Source organism: Mizuhopecten yessoensis, unplaced genomic scaffold, assembly GCF_002113885.1.
Source record: "Mizuhopecten yessoensis strain PY_sf001 unplaced genomic scaffold, ASM211388v2 scaffold715959, whole genome shotgun sequence".
NCBI lineage: Eukaryota > Metazoa > Mollusca > Bivalvia > Pectinida > Pectinidae > Mizuhopecten > Mizuhopecten yessoensis.
Window position 1 is genome coordinate 69,769 of NW_018479877.1, and position 13,860 is coordinate 83,628.

General features: G+C 32.5%; 1 protein-coding gene across 1 annotated transcript; it reads right to left on the reverse strand.

The window, feature by feature from the left end:
* Nucleotides 1-2,165: 2,165 nt before the first annotated feature.
* Nucleotides 2,166-13,677, reverse strand: LOC110441439 (beta-1,4-galactosyltransferase 2-like). The gene is made up of 6 exons (XM_021484571.1): nt 12,631-13,677; nt 11,267-11,457; nt 9,837-9,959; nt 8,163-8,258; nt 6,700-6,838; nt 2,166-5,986 (listed from the first exon to the last, which is right to left on the reverse strand). The coding sequence occupies exons 2-6, from the start codon at nt 11,425-11,427 to the stop codon at nt 5,975-5,977; spliced, it is 531 nt and encodes a 176-aa protein (XP_021340246.1). The 5' UTR covers nt 11,428-11,457; nt 12,631-13,677; the 3' UTR covers nt 2,166-5,974.
* Between the last annotated feature and the right edge of the window lie 183 nt (nt 13,678-13,860).

Here is a 13,860-nt window from a genome sequence, read left to right on the forward strand (position 1 = left end):
GAGTGAGCGGCACCACTGTAGCCGCGTGCTCTTACTTGGATGAATCTTGTCCGACAGTGATGGATCACTACGTTGTATTTTTGCTTTTCACTGTGATAGAGTGGTGTCATTATTTTGGATTGTATATGAATAACAACATACATTAACATTAACAATTCAAATAGTTAAACAATCCTCATCAATAAACCTATATTTGTATATTTAGTGTATCTAAATACGCAATTAAATGCAATAAACGGCCATTGAATGGGCTGGGCATAGACTTGCTTATTCGAAGCTTAGTTAAAAGTCTGGTTTTTTTGTGTGTTTCTGTTTGTTTGTTTGTTGGTTTTCTTGGTTTGTGTTTATGTTCAAGCGCTTAATATTAAACTGCTTACAATAATATTTTTATTGATTTTGTTCAATTCCTATTTGAACAGAACAACTGTATTCTTGTATTGTCTTACTGGGCACCACTCCTGGTCAATCCTCTTCGGTATCTCATTCAGCTGATACAGAACTTAAGCAATGATGTTAAACTACTTGGTTGATCCTTTATCTCTCAGACATATTAATAATCTTTTGCACTTGAATTACACACTCGAAGAGGACTAACATTTTACTTGTATTCCACAACTTGAAACTTTAAATGTCTTGACAGGCACACTTGCAAAATGTAACCTTATAAGCATACTTATTGCAAAACGACTTCATGGTCGTTTTCCTTTCCGTTTTTCAGTAGCAAAATATAGTATCTCCTACTTGTTAAATCTATATATTTTACATTTGCTCTACATCCTTCCATTGTAACTCGTTGAGAAGGCAAATGTCATTATGAGACTATAACAACATTTTCTATTGTAATGTCATCAATCTCTATTGTGACGTCATCAATTTCATTGTTGTCAACACTTAATTTGCTTATCAAAGAACTGTTCGAAATAGCTAGATAAAGCATAACTACTCTATCAAAATGTAAATATAAATAATGAATATTTTAGCAAATGTTGTTATGACCCTATAACACAGATTGCCATTTACGACAAACTAAATAAAGCCCGGTAGCTTATATATTCATCATCAATTTTTTAACATTTTGATAGAGTAGATATGTTTTATTTAGTTATTTCGAACAATTCTTTGAACAGCAAATTAAGTGTTGACAACAATGAAATTGATGACGTCACAATAGAGATGGATGACGATACAATGGAAAATGTTGTTATAGTCTCATAACAACATTTGCCTTCTCAATGAGTTACAACGAAAGGATGCCGGATACATGTAAAGATATTAATATAAAATGTTTATTTTGTCAGTATTTGTTCATTAAAAAAAGTTTGGAACTATCTTGAACTGCGCGGAACGGCGATACTATGTACTTTTGTTTTTACCTATATAGAGTCAGCTGATACAAAAATAACTTTAGTTTTTGTTTTCAAATTCAAACTATGAATGAGATGTGATAAATAGATGTTTGCATTCGTGCCCATGTGATATTGAATTAAATAAACTTGTTTAATAACTTGATACATGAAATTCGCCTAAAGGCTCAAATTATTGAAAACGTTTAGTAAATCCATTATGACATGGACACTCATGTAAGATTCTCTATTTATCATATTTAGTTCGCAGTATTAGGTACTGGTCCAAGTATAAGAGTCTTTTGATATATGCGTAATAACTTCATAGTCAGGGTTGCCCAATAGAAAGCCATCAGTCTGCTCTGAAGAATGTATATGCAATTTCGCTGTTTACCGTAATAAAAATGACGTTCACTGTCTCTCCTGTCGTTTGTGATCTACATTAAAGTGCAATCTGTCAAAGAAGAAATAGTTATATACTCTATTGAAAACGATTACTTTGTCAAGAACTTTTGTTTTTCTCTCGAATTATTATTATATTTATTTATCTATATATTTTTGTCAATGGTACTAATTTTATAGTCATTTCCCTTATGATATCTTTTTATTTACTGATTCACAATGGTTTGCAGGTTAGTATTTTGTTTTCGAATGCTTTAAGCAATTACCCGTGCTTTCCTGTGGTGAACTAAGTACATTAAAGGGTTGTAGATAAATGATATTTTTTCCGTCTTGCCAATAGCCTGAGAGCCAACTGTATTGCCGTCACATAATCAAACAATCAGTATGATACTATTGATACACAAGTAACACAACTCCATGTTAAAATAGTTCAATTTGTTTATTATCCAATAAAACAGATATTCTTGCATCTTTAAGAAAAAGAATATTTATAAATAAAAATAATGACAAGGCGATTGAAAAATGACTCTTGAGGTCAGGTACTAGTGTCATCAGGTAAAATATAAACACTAGAATATCAAAGTCAAGAAACGTGCCATAAGTATGACTGGAAAAATAACAGTAGCAAAATATAATATGACATGACATGACCAATAGAGTAAAACAATTTTTGTAAAATCATACCCTTTAAAATATATATAAAAAACATATGGAATGCATTTAGTGAAGTATGTCATCACACTATTCTTATGATATGTAGTAAATCATCGCGCACTCTGTTCTAGTTAATACATGATTTATTCCAAGATCCTCACGTCTTCACAAATGTTTCATACATCTTTCCATGAATCACCAATTCCGTTAACGCCCCTATAATTATAATGTCACAATAGTTTATGACAGTATGACGAGGAATCAACGTTATAACAACTTGATGTTTCATACTGTTCATTAAATGTACCTGCAATAGTATGACAGTAAGAATGATTTAGTTTATAAAGGAATTACATGTTAAATCGAAGGGGAAATAACTATTCATGCATCGATCATTCAAGCGCTTGAACTATTTTATAGTTTCGCAATAGAAGCAAACAACATCATTCTGGTGACGACACGTGAGGTATTTTTGATGCAGGATGTTTAATAAAAACAGCATAGGTATTATCTAATCTAATTAGATACGCAGTTACATATATGAAGTTAAATTCTAACGTCAAATATATATAATCATACAATCAAAGCCGCAGAAACTAACACAATGAACAGCTTCGATGTTATATGAATAATCTGATCCTATCAGAAACAAAGCTAACTTATGTTATTTAACTTTGACGTCATTTGAATCATCTTATTCAACAAAATACAAAGCTACATATATGCTCTTCATCTTTGACGTCATACAAATAATCTTTCCAATCAGGTAATATGCTAAATGTCTGCTTTTAACTTTCAAAAAAGAAAACATCTAATAAAAAAAATACTCGCAGAAACAAACATGATGAATAACTTTGACGTCATAGGTATAATCTGATCCAATCAGAAACAAAGCTCAATTAATACTATTCAACTTTGACGTCATTTGAATCATTTTATTAATATGATACAGCGCTTCATTGACGTCATACGAATTATGTGATCCAATCGGTAACAAAACTGAAGGTTTGCTGTTCAACTTTGACGTCATGTGAATCATCTCATTCAACAAAATACAACGCTAAATATATGGTCTTTGACGTTCTATGACTAATCTGAATCATTCAGATACAAAGCTGAAAATATGCTGTTTAACTTTGGTGTCAAGAGAAATTACCTTACAAATCGGATACAAAGCTAAATGTATGCTGTTTAACTTAGGCGTCATTCGAATCATCTTATGCAACCAGATACAACGGTTCACGTATGCTTTTCAACTTGACATCATACGAATAATCTGATCCAATCGGTTACAAAGCTTTATGCATACTGTTTAACTTTGACGTCATATAAATATGAACGACAGGTACATGAATGACAATTTATTTTGACCTAGTATACATAATCTCATTCAACGTATACCCACATTCACACAGTACTTAGTCATGATGTTTATGTAAATTGCATACATGCACGTTTGTAAATATTCATATTATTTTCTTTTTCATATTTCCCTGACTTTAAGTAGCTTAAATGAAAAGGGATTTCAATAAAAGCGCAGCACAAAAGTGTTTAATTGTACATACTGTGTTGAGCATGAAATGAGACGATCTAATAAATACAGAATACCAACTTTTCACACGTAAGGATCACTCAAAAATCAGTTCATGTTCATCACTTTTGTATAAATATATCTGCAAAAACATCATATTTGCATTTATATATATATATATATATCCATGTAATACATTGATACTTTCAAGAAATCAAATTGAGATTCTTCCTTCATTCCGTTCATTAAAATCAATAGCATATAGTTGTATACTGTTGATGATAGTATAAACCTTTAAGTAAAGCAAAACAATGTTTTAGTTGATTTTGTTAGTCAAAACATTACTTAACCGCATTAAAGGCAATATTCTACTTAAATTGCTTCTGCCAGAAGTTCACAGTGGAAATGAATATATGCTATGCTATTCACTGTAAACAAGATAACAATTTAAATGATTGTCATTTAAATCGACAGGAGACATACGATTAACGTGGATTTACAGACAAAATCTTTCCTTCGAAATTTAGTGTGCAAGTCGGATAGAGTATAGGAAAGAAGTTGAGGAGCGAGAACATTTTTTTTTCACCCTTTACACAGAGCATTCTGAAATAGGATTTCAGTATTTCAAATACAGAAATACAATAACAGCCCAACTAACCTTTATTTACCCATTTCAAATTCTCTCCTCCCTGATAGAGTATCTTTGATGAAATCAACCTGCTTGAGAAAGTAATGGTCGAAGGTTTGCTAGGTTGAGTTACAAAAAAAAAGTCCTTTCTAAAAGCTGATTTCTTCAAATTTGCCTGGAGAATGGCAATAGCACATCTACTCTCTAATCATTCGCATGGATTATACATGACAGTCAGTCAACACGGAGGGGGCTTTACAATTGTCATTGTGTCCTAGATTTTAAGAATCTAATGACTGTCTACTAATAAATGTGTTAGTTTTTTTTGTAAACGTTCCCTCATTTCCTAATTTTATATTTTTATTATTGATGTTGATTTGAGCTTTATTTTGTGTGGCTATATTCTGATACTTTCTCCTTTTTGATATAATACTATAAATTTGCAGAAGATTCTATTTATCAAACCTAGTATGTGAAAGCACTAAATCATCAACACCGCATATCGCGTTTCAATATCAACAGTTTCATATACATCATTTTTATTTTAGAAAAAAAGGCAGAACAATGAAAAACAAAACGTAAAATATGTTCCAAGTCTCTGCTATATGTGTAAGAAAATTATCATTAAAACGTGTATGAAGATCCATCAAATTAAACCACGAATAGCAGATGTTTAAAAGAGAGAGACGTACAAAACTGCAGAAAAGGGACAAAAGGAAAAACAAGAAATAAAATATTAAAGCCATCTCATCAGTAGGAAGTCTTTCAGTAGATCTACTTTGTTATTTTCATTTGCCACTCAAGTAAAATGACATTAAAATGGGCAAGCTTAAATTAAAATAATGTCTTTTAAACAAAAATAGATTAGTTCGGTATGGAATACCAGCAAACAAAATATTCTTTGAGCAGGCGAATTATTCGACTTTATAACCATCCCAACACGTGATGTATTAATATTTCATATACATTTATGCATTGAAATGCTTTTAGTTTGCAGTAATATTGATATAATCAATATAAAGGCAACTGAAAACTTAGAAATTCAACATGAAGTGCCAGATTACTTCATGCAATATAAATTTTGGTCTCCCGTTCACATTTATGTTGAATATGAATGAATACTACAAGCAAGTCGTTAATTTACTTCATTACTGATATTTAGAATGTTTTAACCCAATAGAAAATTACATCAATGCATCAAAAATTAGATCAGCCATCTTCAAAGAAGGGTCAGTGAAATCCGATCTTTACATTATGGCGTCATAATAATCGGGCCAGGACATTTCAAGTTGATAGGAATGCCACCCGAATTCGTAGGGTTGTATAAAGACATCGTCATGCAATTCTACATATATAACGATATCAACATTAGGGACATTATTTATATATCACAGATTCTCTCGACATCTCAGATATCTAAAACAAAAGCTGAAATTCAAAAGAAAATACAAATCAGCACAATTTTATTCTAAAACGGGATTCGTTCATTAGCATATAATTGTAATAGAAAAATAGCTTATTTTTGTATTTTGTTTCCTACCAACATTTCTAAAATTTACCTGCACAAGGTTTACAAATATATTATTGATTTAACACAAAAATCATTTATTAATTTATTCAAAAATGTATACCTTTTATATATACGGAAGCAGAACAAGTGTTAACCACGACATCGTCAATACAAAAATGTACATATAGACGAAAGCAAGGCCCGTATTCATGAAACCGTTCACATGTTAAAGTCTTGATTCTGTGTTCATACCAACTTTCTTGTAACTTACTTAAAACACGTGACACGTCCAAGAAGTCACGTCTAGACGTTAAAACAATTATGCGGATTTAAGAAAGGCAAAAATACTAAATATAATTAATTAATCACAAGTAAGCCATGAACACAAGCCTGAGTTTGAGTTTGGTAACGTTTTCATGAATATGGGCCGGGCCCTAGATATCTAATGATTACACGCTAAAATGCCACTTAAATTACTAGATGGTAACACAGTTTCAATAACATTACTAGTAAACTACTATACCTTTTGAAGTTACTTTTTCTAAGATATATCAACTATGTGTGGAAGTTATTATTTTATAATGGACTTTGGACTTATCTTCAGTATCAAAATCTTGTTGACAAAATTTACCTTTTTAATTGCGTGTTCGTTCACATCTATATGTATCCAGGTGAATAGTTTCATCCGCTTGAAATCTAATACTTCATACTCTAAACTGTTCAGTCCATCTGACATGTAATATCCATCGATGGAATTGTATATAGTCATCCTGAAAATGATTAAATATTACAATTGAGTTAAAGTTTTGCAATGAGAGATACAGTATATATATAAGGCATCCTTCGATTTTGACATCAAAAATAGATTAAGCCTGAATTAGGCACTCTTTGAGTTCCGTTCCCGTTCAAAATATTAAGAAAGAAAGCCATTTTAACCCAGTTTGCACATTTTTTTTTATCAAGAATACTACCATTAGTTCTATAAAATAATGGAAACCACAGGCAATGATATTGTAAGAATTAATCTTAATCATTATCCTTAATTCATGACTGAAATCACAGAAAGATTTAAGTACATATGTGTTCATTTTATTTCATATCAAACTAAATTACATTAAATTTGATGTATACAGTCGATAGTTGAATCAAAGGCTGCTACACGATAAACATACCATATGCTGTATAATATGACCTTTACGAATCAGACAGTAACTCTAGAGAAAACAACATTAACTACCTGCACTTAAGATTGAAATACCGCCAAGTGATTTAGCAAAGAACGCCAACTGGGGCAGCATATTAACAAAATTTCTGCTGAAAACAAGTTTTGGTATGCATCTTTGATAAAGCACCTGACCAGGCATACACAATGGTATTTATTAGGAAACGTTATAAAACGTTATATAACGTTTTGAAAATAAATAAATGACTTTTAAATAATCGATAAAACTATCTTCACAAAATTAATACAAAAAACTTTTTTTATCTTTATGTATAATCATAAATATATCGATCCAATAATAAATTTCAAAACTCTTGTAAATACCACCAATAAAAACATTCTATATCAAACTGTCAGTAAACGCCAAACAAACTGAGGTCATGTAATACAGTTACTGTATATACCAAATCAATAAAAAAACCTGTATCAACACTCATGTTTACATCACAAGATTTAAGGATCCCAGTTCTGCTGCAGACAAAAAGCTAGAGAATGCTACTTCAGCTTTCCATACAAACAGTTAATTATCTCCCCTTAAATTAATATACAGCTGAAGTGGACTGAGTTATAGAACCACCTGATCAGATAGTTTAGTTGGTTAAAAAAAGCCACATGATAATTGAACGTCAATGGTTCAAACCAGGTCTGGATCTGTGGCACTGTTTACCCCAAGAGTTTACTTATTTTTATTTCGTCTTTATCATCTTTTCATAAATGTTCTGCAAGGTAATATGATTTTTTTCCATAAAGGCTTTGTAAAAGCTATTGTGATGCCTATAACATGCTCCTCATTTAGTTTTTGGCACTAGTACGGGTATCCTTAACACGTTGTTTATCCAAAATTAACACAGATATGACTCCCAGTTACTTACCTAGCCTTGAAAACTGGATCTGCTGTGTGTTTGAGTGTAGTAACAGCTGCTATAAGTTCCGGAGGTCGTTCTATAAGATATCCCTCACTGATTATCCTGTCACATGTAAAATAAAATTGTATTGTTACATGTAGCCTTAAGTCCTATCTCATTTTCCCCATGAAGACGAATGCATTGTTTATGTTTTCTTTAGTACCACTGTCAAAAATATATTTCCTTTTGATGCTGGCTACTAGTAGTCAACAATAAATTAACTTTTGATGCTGGCTACTAGTAGTCAACAATTAATTAACTTTCGGTGTAGGCTACTAGTAGTCAACAATAAATTAGCTTTCGATGCTGGCTACTAGTAGTCAACAATAAATTAACTTTCGATGTAGGCTACTAGTAGTCAACAATAAATGAACTTTTGATGCTGGCTACTAGCAGTCAACAATAAATTAACTTTTGATGCTGGCTACTAGTAGTTAACAATAAATTAACTTTCGATGTAGGCTACTAGTATTCAACAATAAATTAACTTTTGATGCTGGCTACTAGTAGTCAACAATAAATTAACTTTCGGTGTAGACTACTAGTAGTCAACAATAAATCAACTTTCGGTGTAGGCTACTAGTAGTCAACAATAAAATGAACTTTTGATGCTGGCTACTAGTAGTCAACAATAAATTAACTTTCGATGCTGGCTACTAGTAGTCAACAATAAATTAACTTTCGATGCAAGGTACTAGAAGTCAACAATTTGTTTACTTTCGATATTGTTTACTAGAAGTTAGCAATATATTTATTTTTGGTGATGGCTACGAGTTGTCAATAATATATTTACTTTTGATATTGGCTACTAGTCGTTAACGAAAGATCTACTTTTTATGCTGGCTTCAATCAATCAAAACATATTTACTTTTAATGATTGCTACTGTTATTCGAAAAATATGTTTTCTTTTGATGTTCTCTACAAGTACTTTACTTTCAATGTTGTTTACTAGAAGTAAAAAATATAGTAACTTTTGATATTTGCTACTACAGCTGTATATTTGTTTTTGATGCTGGATACTATTAGTCACAAATATATTTACTTTTGATGCTGGGTACTATATATTAGTAAATAATATGCCTACTTTCGATGTTGGCTTCTAGAAGTCAACAACATATATTTACTTTTGATGTTGGCTTCTAGTAGTCAACAATTTGTTTACTTTTTATATTGGCTACCAGTAGTGAACAATATATTTACTTTGAAGTTGGCTATTAGAAGTTAACTTTACACGATACATCTGCCTATCAACTTAAATAATGTAAAGTTTTACGTGGTACTAAATGGATGTCGACTAACTTCACTACATATATTTAATAAAGCTGTTTTTCTATCATATTGCCAATATATCAATTATATTCCTAGTGGGACATTTTTTAATACTGTTCAAAGTAGAAAGTAAATCTAGCATGAATGGATAAGTTAAATAGATAAGTGTTTTCTTTTTTTTATAAATAGATGGCATACATAATTGTATTTAGATTTCACGTATACATCTCATTTTAGTAAAGAGGCATCTATGGAATTATTAATCCGGTAGGTACAGACACACGGAAGTTACAGAGCGTTGTTATGTTGGGTTAATCCTTGTTATAAGGTTGGGTGGCAAGTAGAATTAAAAAATAACACTGTAACCATACCGTCGGTATAAATCGTCGTCTTCAGCACCCCATACAAAAAATAAATTGGAGTAACCGTTAATTCGTTGGAATTGCTCTGCTGTAAATCCAATGATTCCACCCACAAGTGTATAGTACGGCAATCTGCAAGTAATTAAATATTCTAAATATGAACTTCTGCCAGCTCAGACTACGAGAAATATGTTTCATTTAATTAGATAATTTGCATATCTAAACATTCGTGCAAAGGAAAAGTATTGGTGTTGAGGTAAAGCTTTGTTCATTTCCTGATAATTGTTCATTCATTTTATTTTTGACATGTACTGAATTAGTTATGAGCGTGCTTCCTCAAGACTCTCCCTTACAAGCTCAATTAGATAAATGTCTGGTACACACTGCTCATTCAACAGAACCACTGCCTACTACCTTTTTCTTTTCACCCCCAAAGTTTGCCATTATATTGTATCTGGAGTTTATACTAGCGTGGTCTACATTAAAGGCTTTTTTCATTACTGAACAGGAGCGCCAAGAAAACATTGTTTCTTGATGATTTCTCGACATGTATTGTTCATTAGGAGTATCAAATTATATTTTCATGAAGAATTTTGTAACTAGGTTATAAAAAACTTATTTCACTAAATTGTGTTCGTTAAGAAACATTACATTTATGAGTTTAACAGATAGCTGACACCTTTTTTTCAAAAGAATTCTTTTCAATTAAATAGATATATGTCCTTCATTTCTGAACAATGTGTTCTAAATTTCTAATTGGATCTGTAGGAGATATATCCCAGACAAACAGTTTCAAAGGGTTGAACTCAAAGGTCAAAGCGTAAGTCATAGTAACATACTTCTTGTACTCTGCACTTCGCTATCCAGATATGTACTTGCATACCAACTCTTGTTACTCGAGGGGACCAAATATAGAAATATTCCCCGGACGAAATTGTGGCAACCTTAGTAAAAAGGCTAGTTTATAGACTACTATTTATTTAATGCATCTCGAATATTACAAAAGGATTTTTTCCCCAATAAAATACCCAACATTTACACACAATATAACCCTTATATAATTCATCTCGGTTATCGAAATTCGATATAATTTATTGACAATAAAACCTTGATATATTGACCCTCATTTATCACTATGAGTTCAAACTAGGATACAAGTCTAGATCTCCTTGTTGTATTTGCTCATTTAAGTCACCGCTAATGTGAAAATGCTTTACCACCAACCCACCCACCCCTTTTTCTGTTTTTTTTTTTTTTACAATTTCTGTTCAATTTCTTTAAACAAATGTTTCCCTCTGTAAACACCTAGCAATGTAATGTCAAAATATGGCTTAATCAACAATGGCAGAATAAAAGTGCTGCTACACATCAATAAGACATCATGTCTACGTTAAACAATATGTGTGTCAGCAGAATCCCATTAAGTTGGTTGATATTACCTGTAATAGTCGCGGTTAATAGCGGACACCAGATGCCGTACCATATCCCGATTACAATAGAAGATGTTCCGGTCATCCTCGATGATCGTATCTACGTCATTGAAGATAAAACAGTCAAATTGTCCAGACTTCATGGCTTCCTGGAAACCAACATTTCTCATCAGCCCCCTGTTAAAGCTGGAACCATTATTCTGAATCAAAAGAAATGTGTCAAATTAATGTAAAGTACACTGTGGCAGTATAGAGTGGAAATGGTACGAGTTTATAAGTTAAGTTAAAATCCAAAAACGTCAAGTCGAATAAAGGTAATAAATTGTTATTTTTTTGGTATTTTGTTTATTATTTTTGTTGTTGTTTTTCGTGTGGTTCGGCGTTAAATAAAATAGAAATACCTGTACACAATTCTCTATTTACAATTTATTTGCAGGTTCGGTGGCGTAATAAGCCTTTCTGTACATGTATCCTACTGGATGCTATAATAATAATAATAATAATTCGAGGTTCTATATACCGCTTTATCACAACCTAGTTCGCAGGTCGTCTCAAAGCAGTTCACAAATTATTATCCGTGGTTATAGGGCCATTGCAACCAGCCGATATCTTTCTCAACTCCATACGTCGGTGCCGCCATTTCGGCGCTCACAGCTAGCATACATCAATTCTAGCACTGCCCAACCACGTACTCATTTACAGCTGAGTAGACATCGAAGAAACCAAAACTGATCGGAATTAATGCCTCTAATTAAAACTTATTTTATTCACTCCCCACTTGTCTACGCTTTCTTTGCGTTGGCATCTCGCTAGGCCACCGTCTTTTATAGTTTATATGACCTTAGCTTTTGTAAGGACGCAAAGCTAAAAAACAAACGTAATTAATAAAAGTAGGAATTGTAACATCATAATCAGGCCATAATTGAGACCATTATATAGGTTCAGCGTACATTGAAGTATCTTCAATAAAAACACCCAGCTAAATACTAAATGTACATATTGGTGTGGAGTGTTATAATTAATATCTAAACCATTTCTAATAGTTTCATAGCGTGTTCATGTTATTCCTTGTGTGCTGAAAGGGAGATGATCCAATTTCATATAAAAGTCATCCATACGCCCTTTGTGGCCCGTCATAGAAAAATTGGCATGTGGTTAGCTATTTGATTGGTCTTGTATGGTCTTCAAACTTATCGACTTCAAAGCCAGTTCAATTTACCAATGCACTAACGCGAGGTTCGTTTGATGCACATTAAATCAACAATGTGGCGCACACTGAGCCTTCGATTTTGTAATGACATATGTCAGGGGTGCAGAGAGCGTTACATTTGTGTAGTGATTATAATGGGATTGATGCCTATAAGAAATACTACCTGTTCAATGACGAAAATAGTGAAGTCTATCTGCTGTTTGAGTAGCTTGGGGAGTACATTATTGAGATACTGAAGTAGGTGTTTCCTTCTGTCCCGATACGGTATTATAATGGCTGTCCTCCCCAAACCCCGCGAACACGCCCGAGGACGGAAGCGACCTCCTGGTAAACTTGCATTACCGAAGATCCTCTCCAGATAGTCAATACTTATTTCGGACTCGTCCACTGCTTTTCGTCCCACTTAAAAAAAAAAGGATACGAATGACGGTACATGGCAAATAAAGTTGATTATCGCTAACTGGAGAATTATAATGTTGAGCACAGCTGAGTACACTTATTTTTTGTTGCAAGATAATTAACATATTCCGTGATATTTATGTACTGTTGTTTAAAAACATTAATGTATATCTGTCTTCGTAGTTGAAGCAATAAAGCATGATTGAAGTTTACTCCTGAACAGTTTTGACATTGTCTGAAATTTCGGGGTCTTTAACGCGACACTACGTACAGACACCGTTGCTAGAATTTTCGTGTGATATCTAATGTGACATTTATGAAACGAGGTCGACTTGTTTCGCTAGCGTCTTTGGCAAATCTGAGGAATACTTCGTCAAAAGTTTAATAAATATTAAACGTTATGATACCAATTGTTAGGATTGTGACAATAGATATTATGATATTGCAAATATGCTTAGATACATCCACCCAAACCATTGCTATTTAGCTTTATCCAACGTATCCTTTGTAGTAGTATAATTCTTGCAATATGATTGATTTCTAAATTACGGAGTTTTACGCACCTGCCCCTCAGTTTCAACGATTCCGTTTTTTTAAATTGTTTGCCCCATATGCTAACCAATGACTCCTAGAAGGACAAGACAGCTGTATGTTGCAGTGTAATACATTTTTGTCATACTGTATCTGTTACTGAATTTTAAAAGGTGTGTGTGTTAGGTTCACCTTTAAACGATCTTTCTCTCATTTGGTGACACGCGAATCGCACATGTATTTTACTACATGTATATACTGATACACGTAACACTAATAACAAGAGGCCCATGGGCCTAAACGGTCACCTGAGTCTACAGTATTTATTTTTGTTGTTGAAATATGTACCAATTTGAGTAAAAAATAGTATAATGTTAACTTAACTTTGTCAGGACCATGAGCTGATCATTCCTAGACCAATTTTAAGTGAGATCGGCCTATTAGAACTTAGTAGCAAAATAGC

What these genes read in the sequence shown, in the direction of transcription:
- LOC110441439 (XM_021484571.1), bottom strand. Translation starts at nt 11,427, where the DNA reads ATGAGAAATGTTGGTTTCCAGGAAGCCATGAAGTCTGGACAATTTGAC. An exon ending in GACGACGATTTATACCGACG is followed by an intron (nt 8,259 to 9,836) that starts GTATGGTTACAG and finishes TACATGTGACAG; the next exon opens with GATAATCAGTGAGGGATATC. An exon ending in GATCCAGTTTTCAAGGCTAG is followed by an intron (nt 6,839 to 8,162) that starts GTAAGTAACTGG and finishes AATCATTTTCAG; the next exon opens with GATGACTATATACAATTCCA.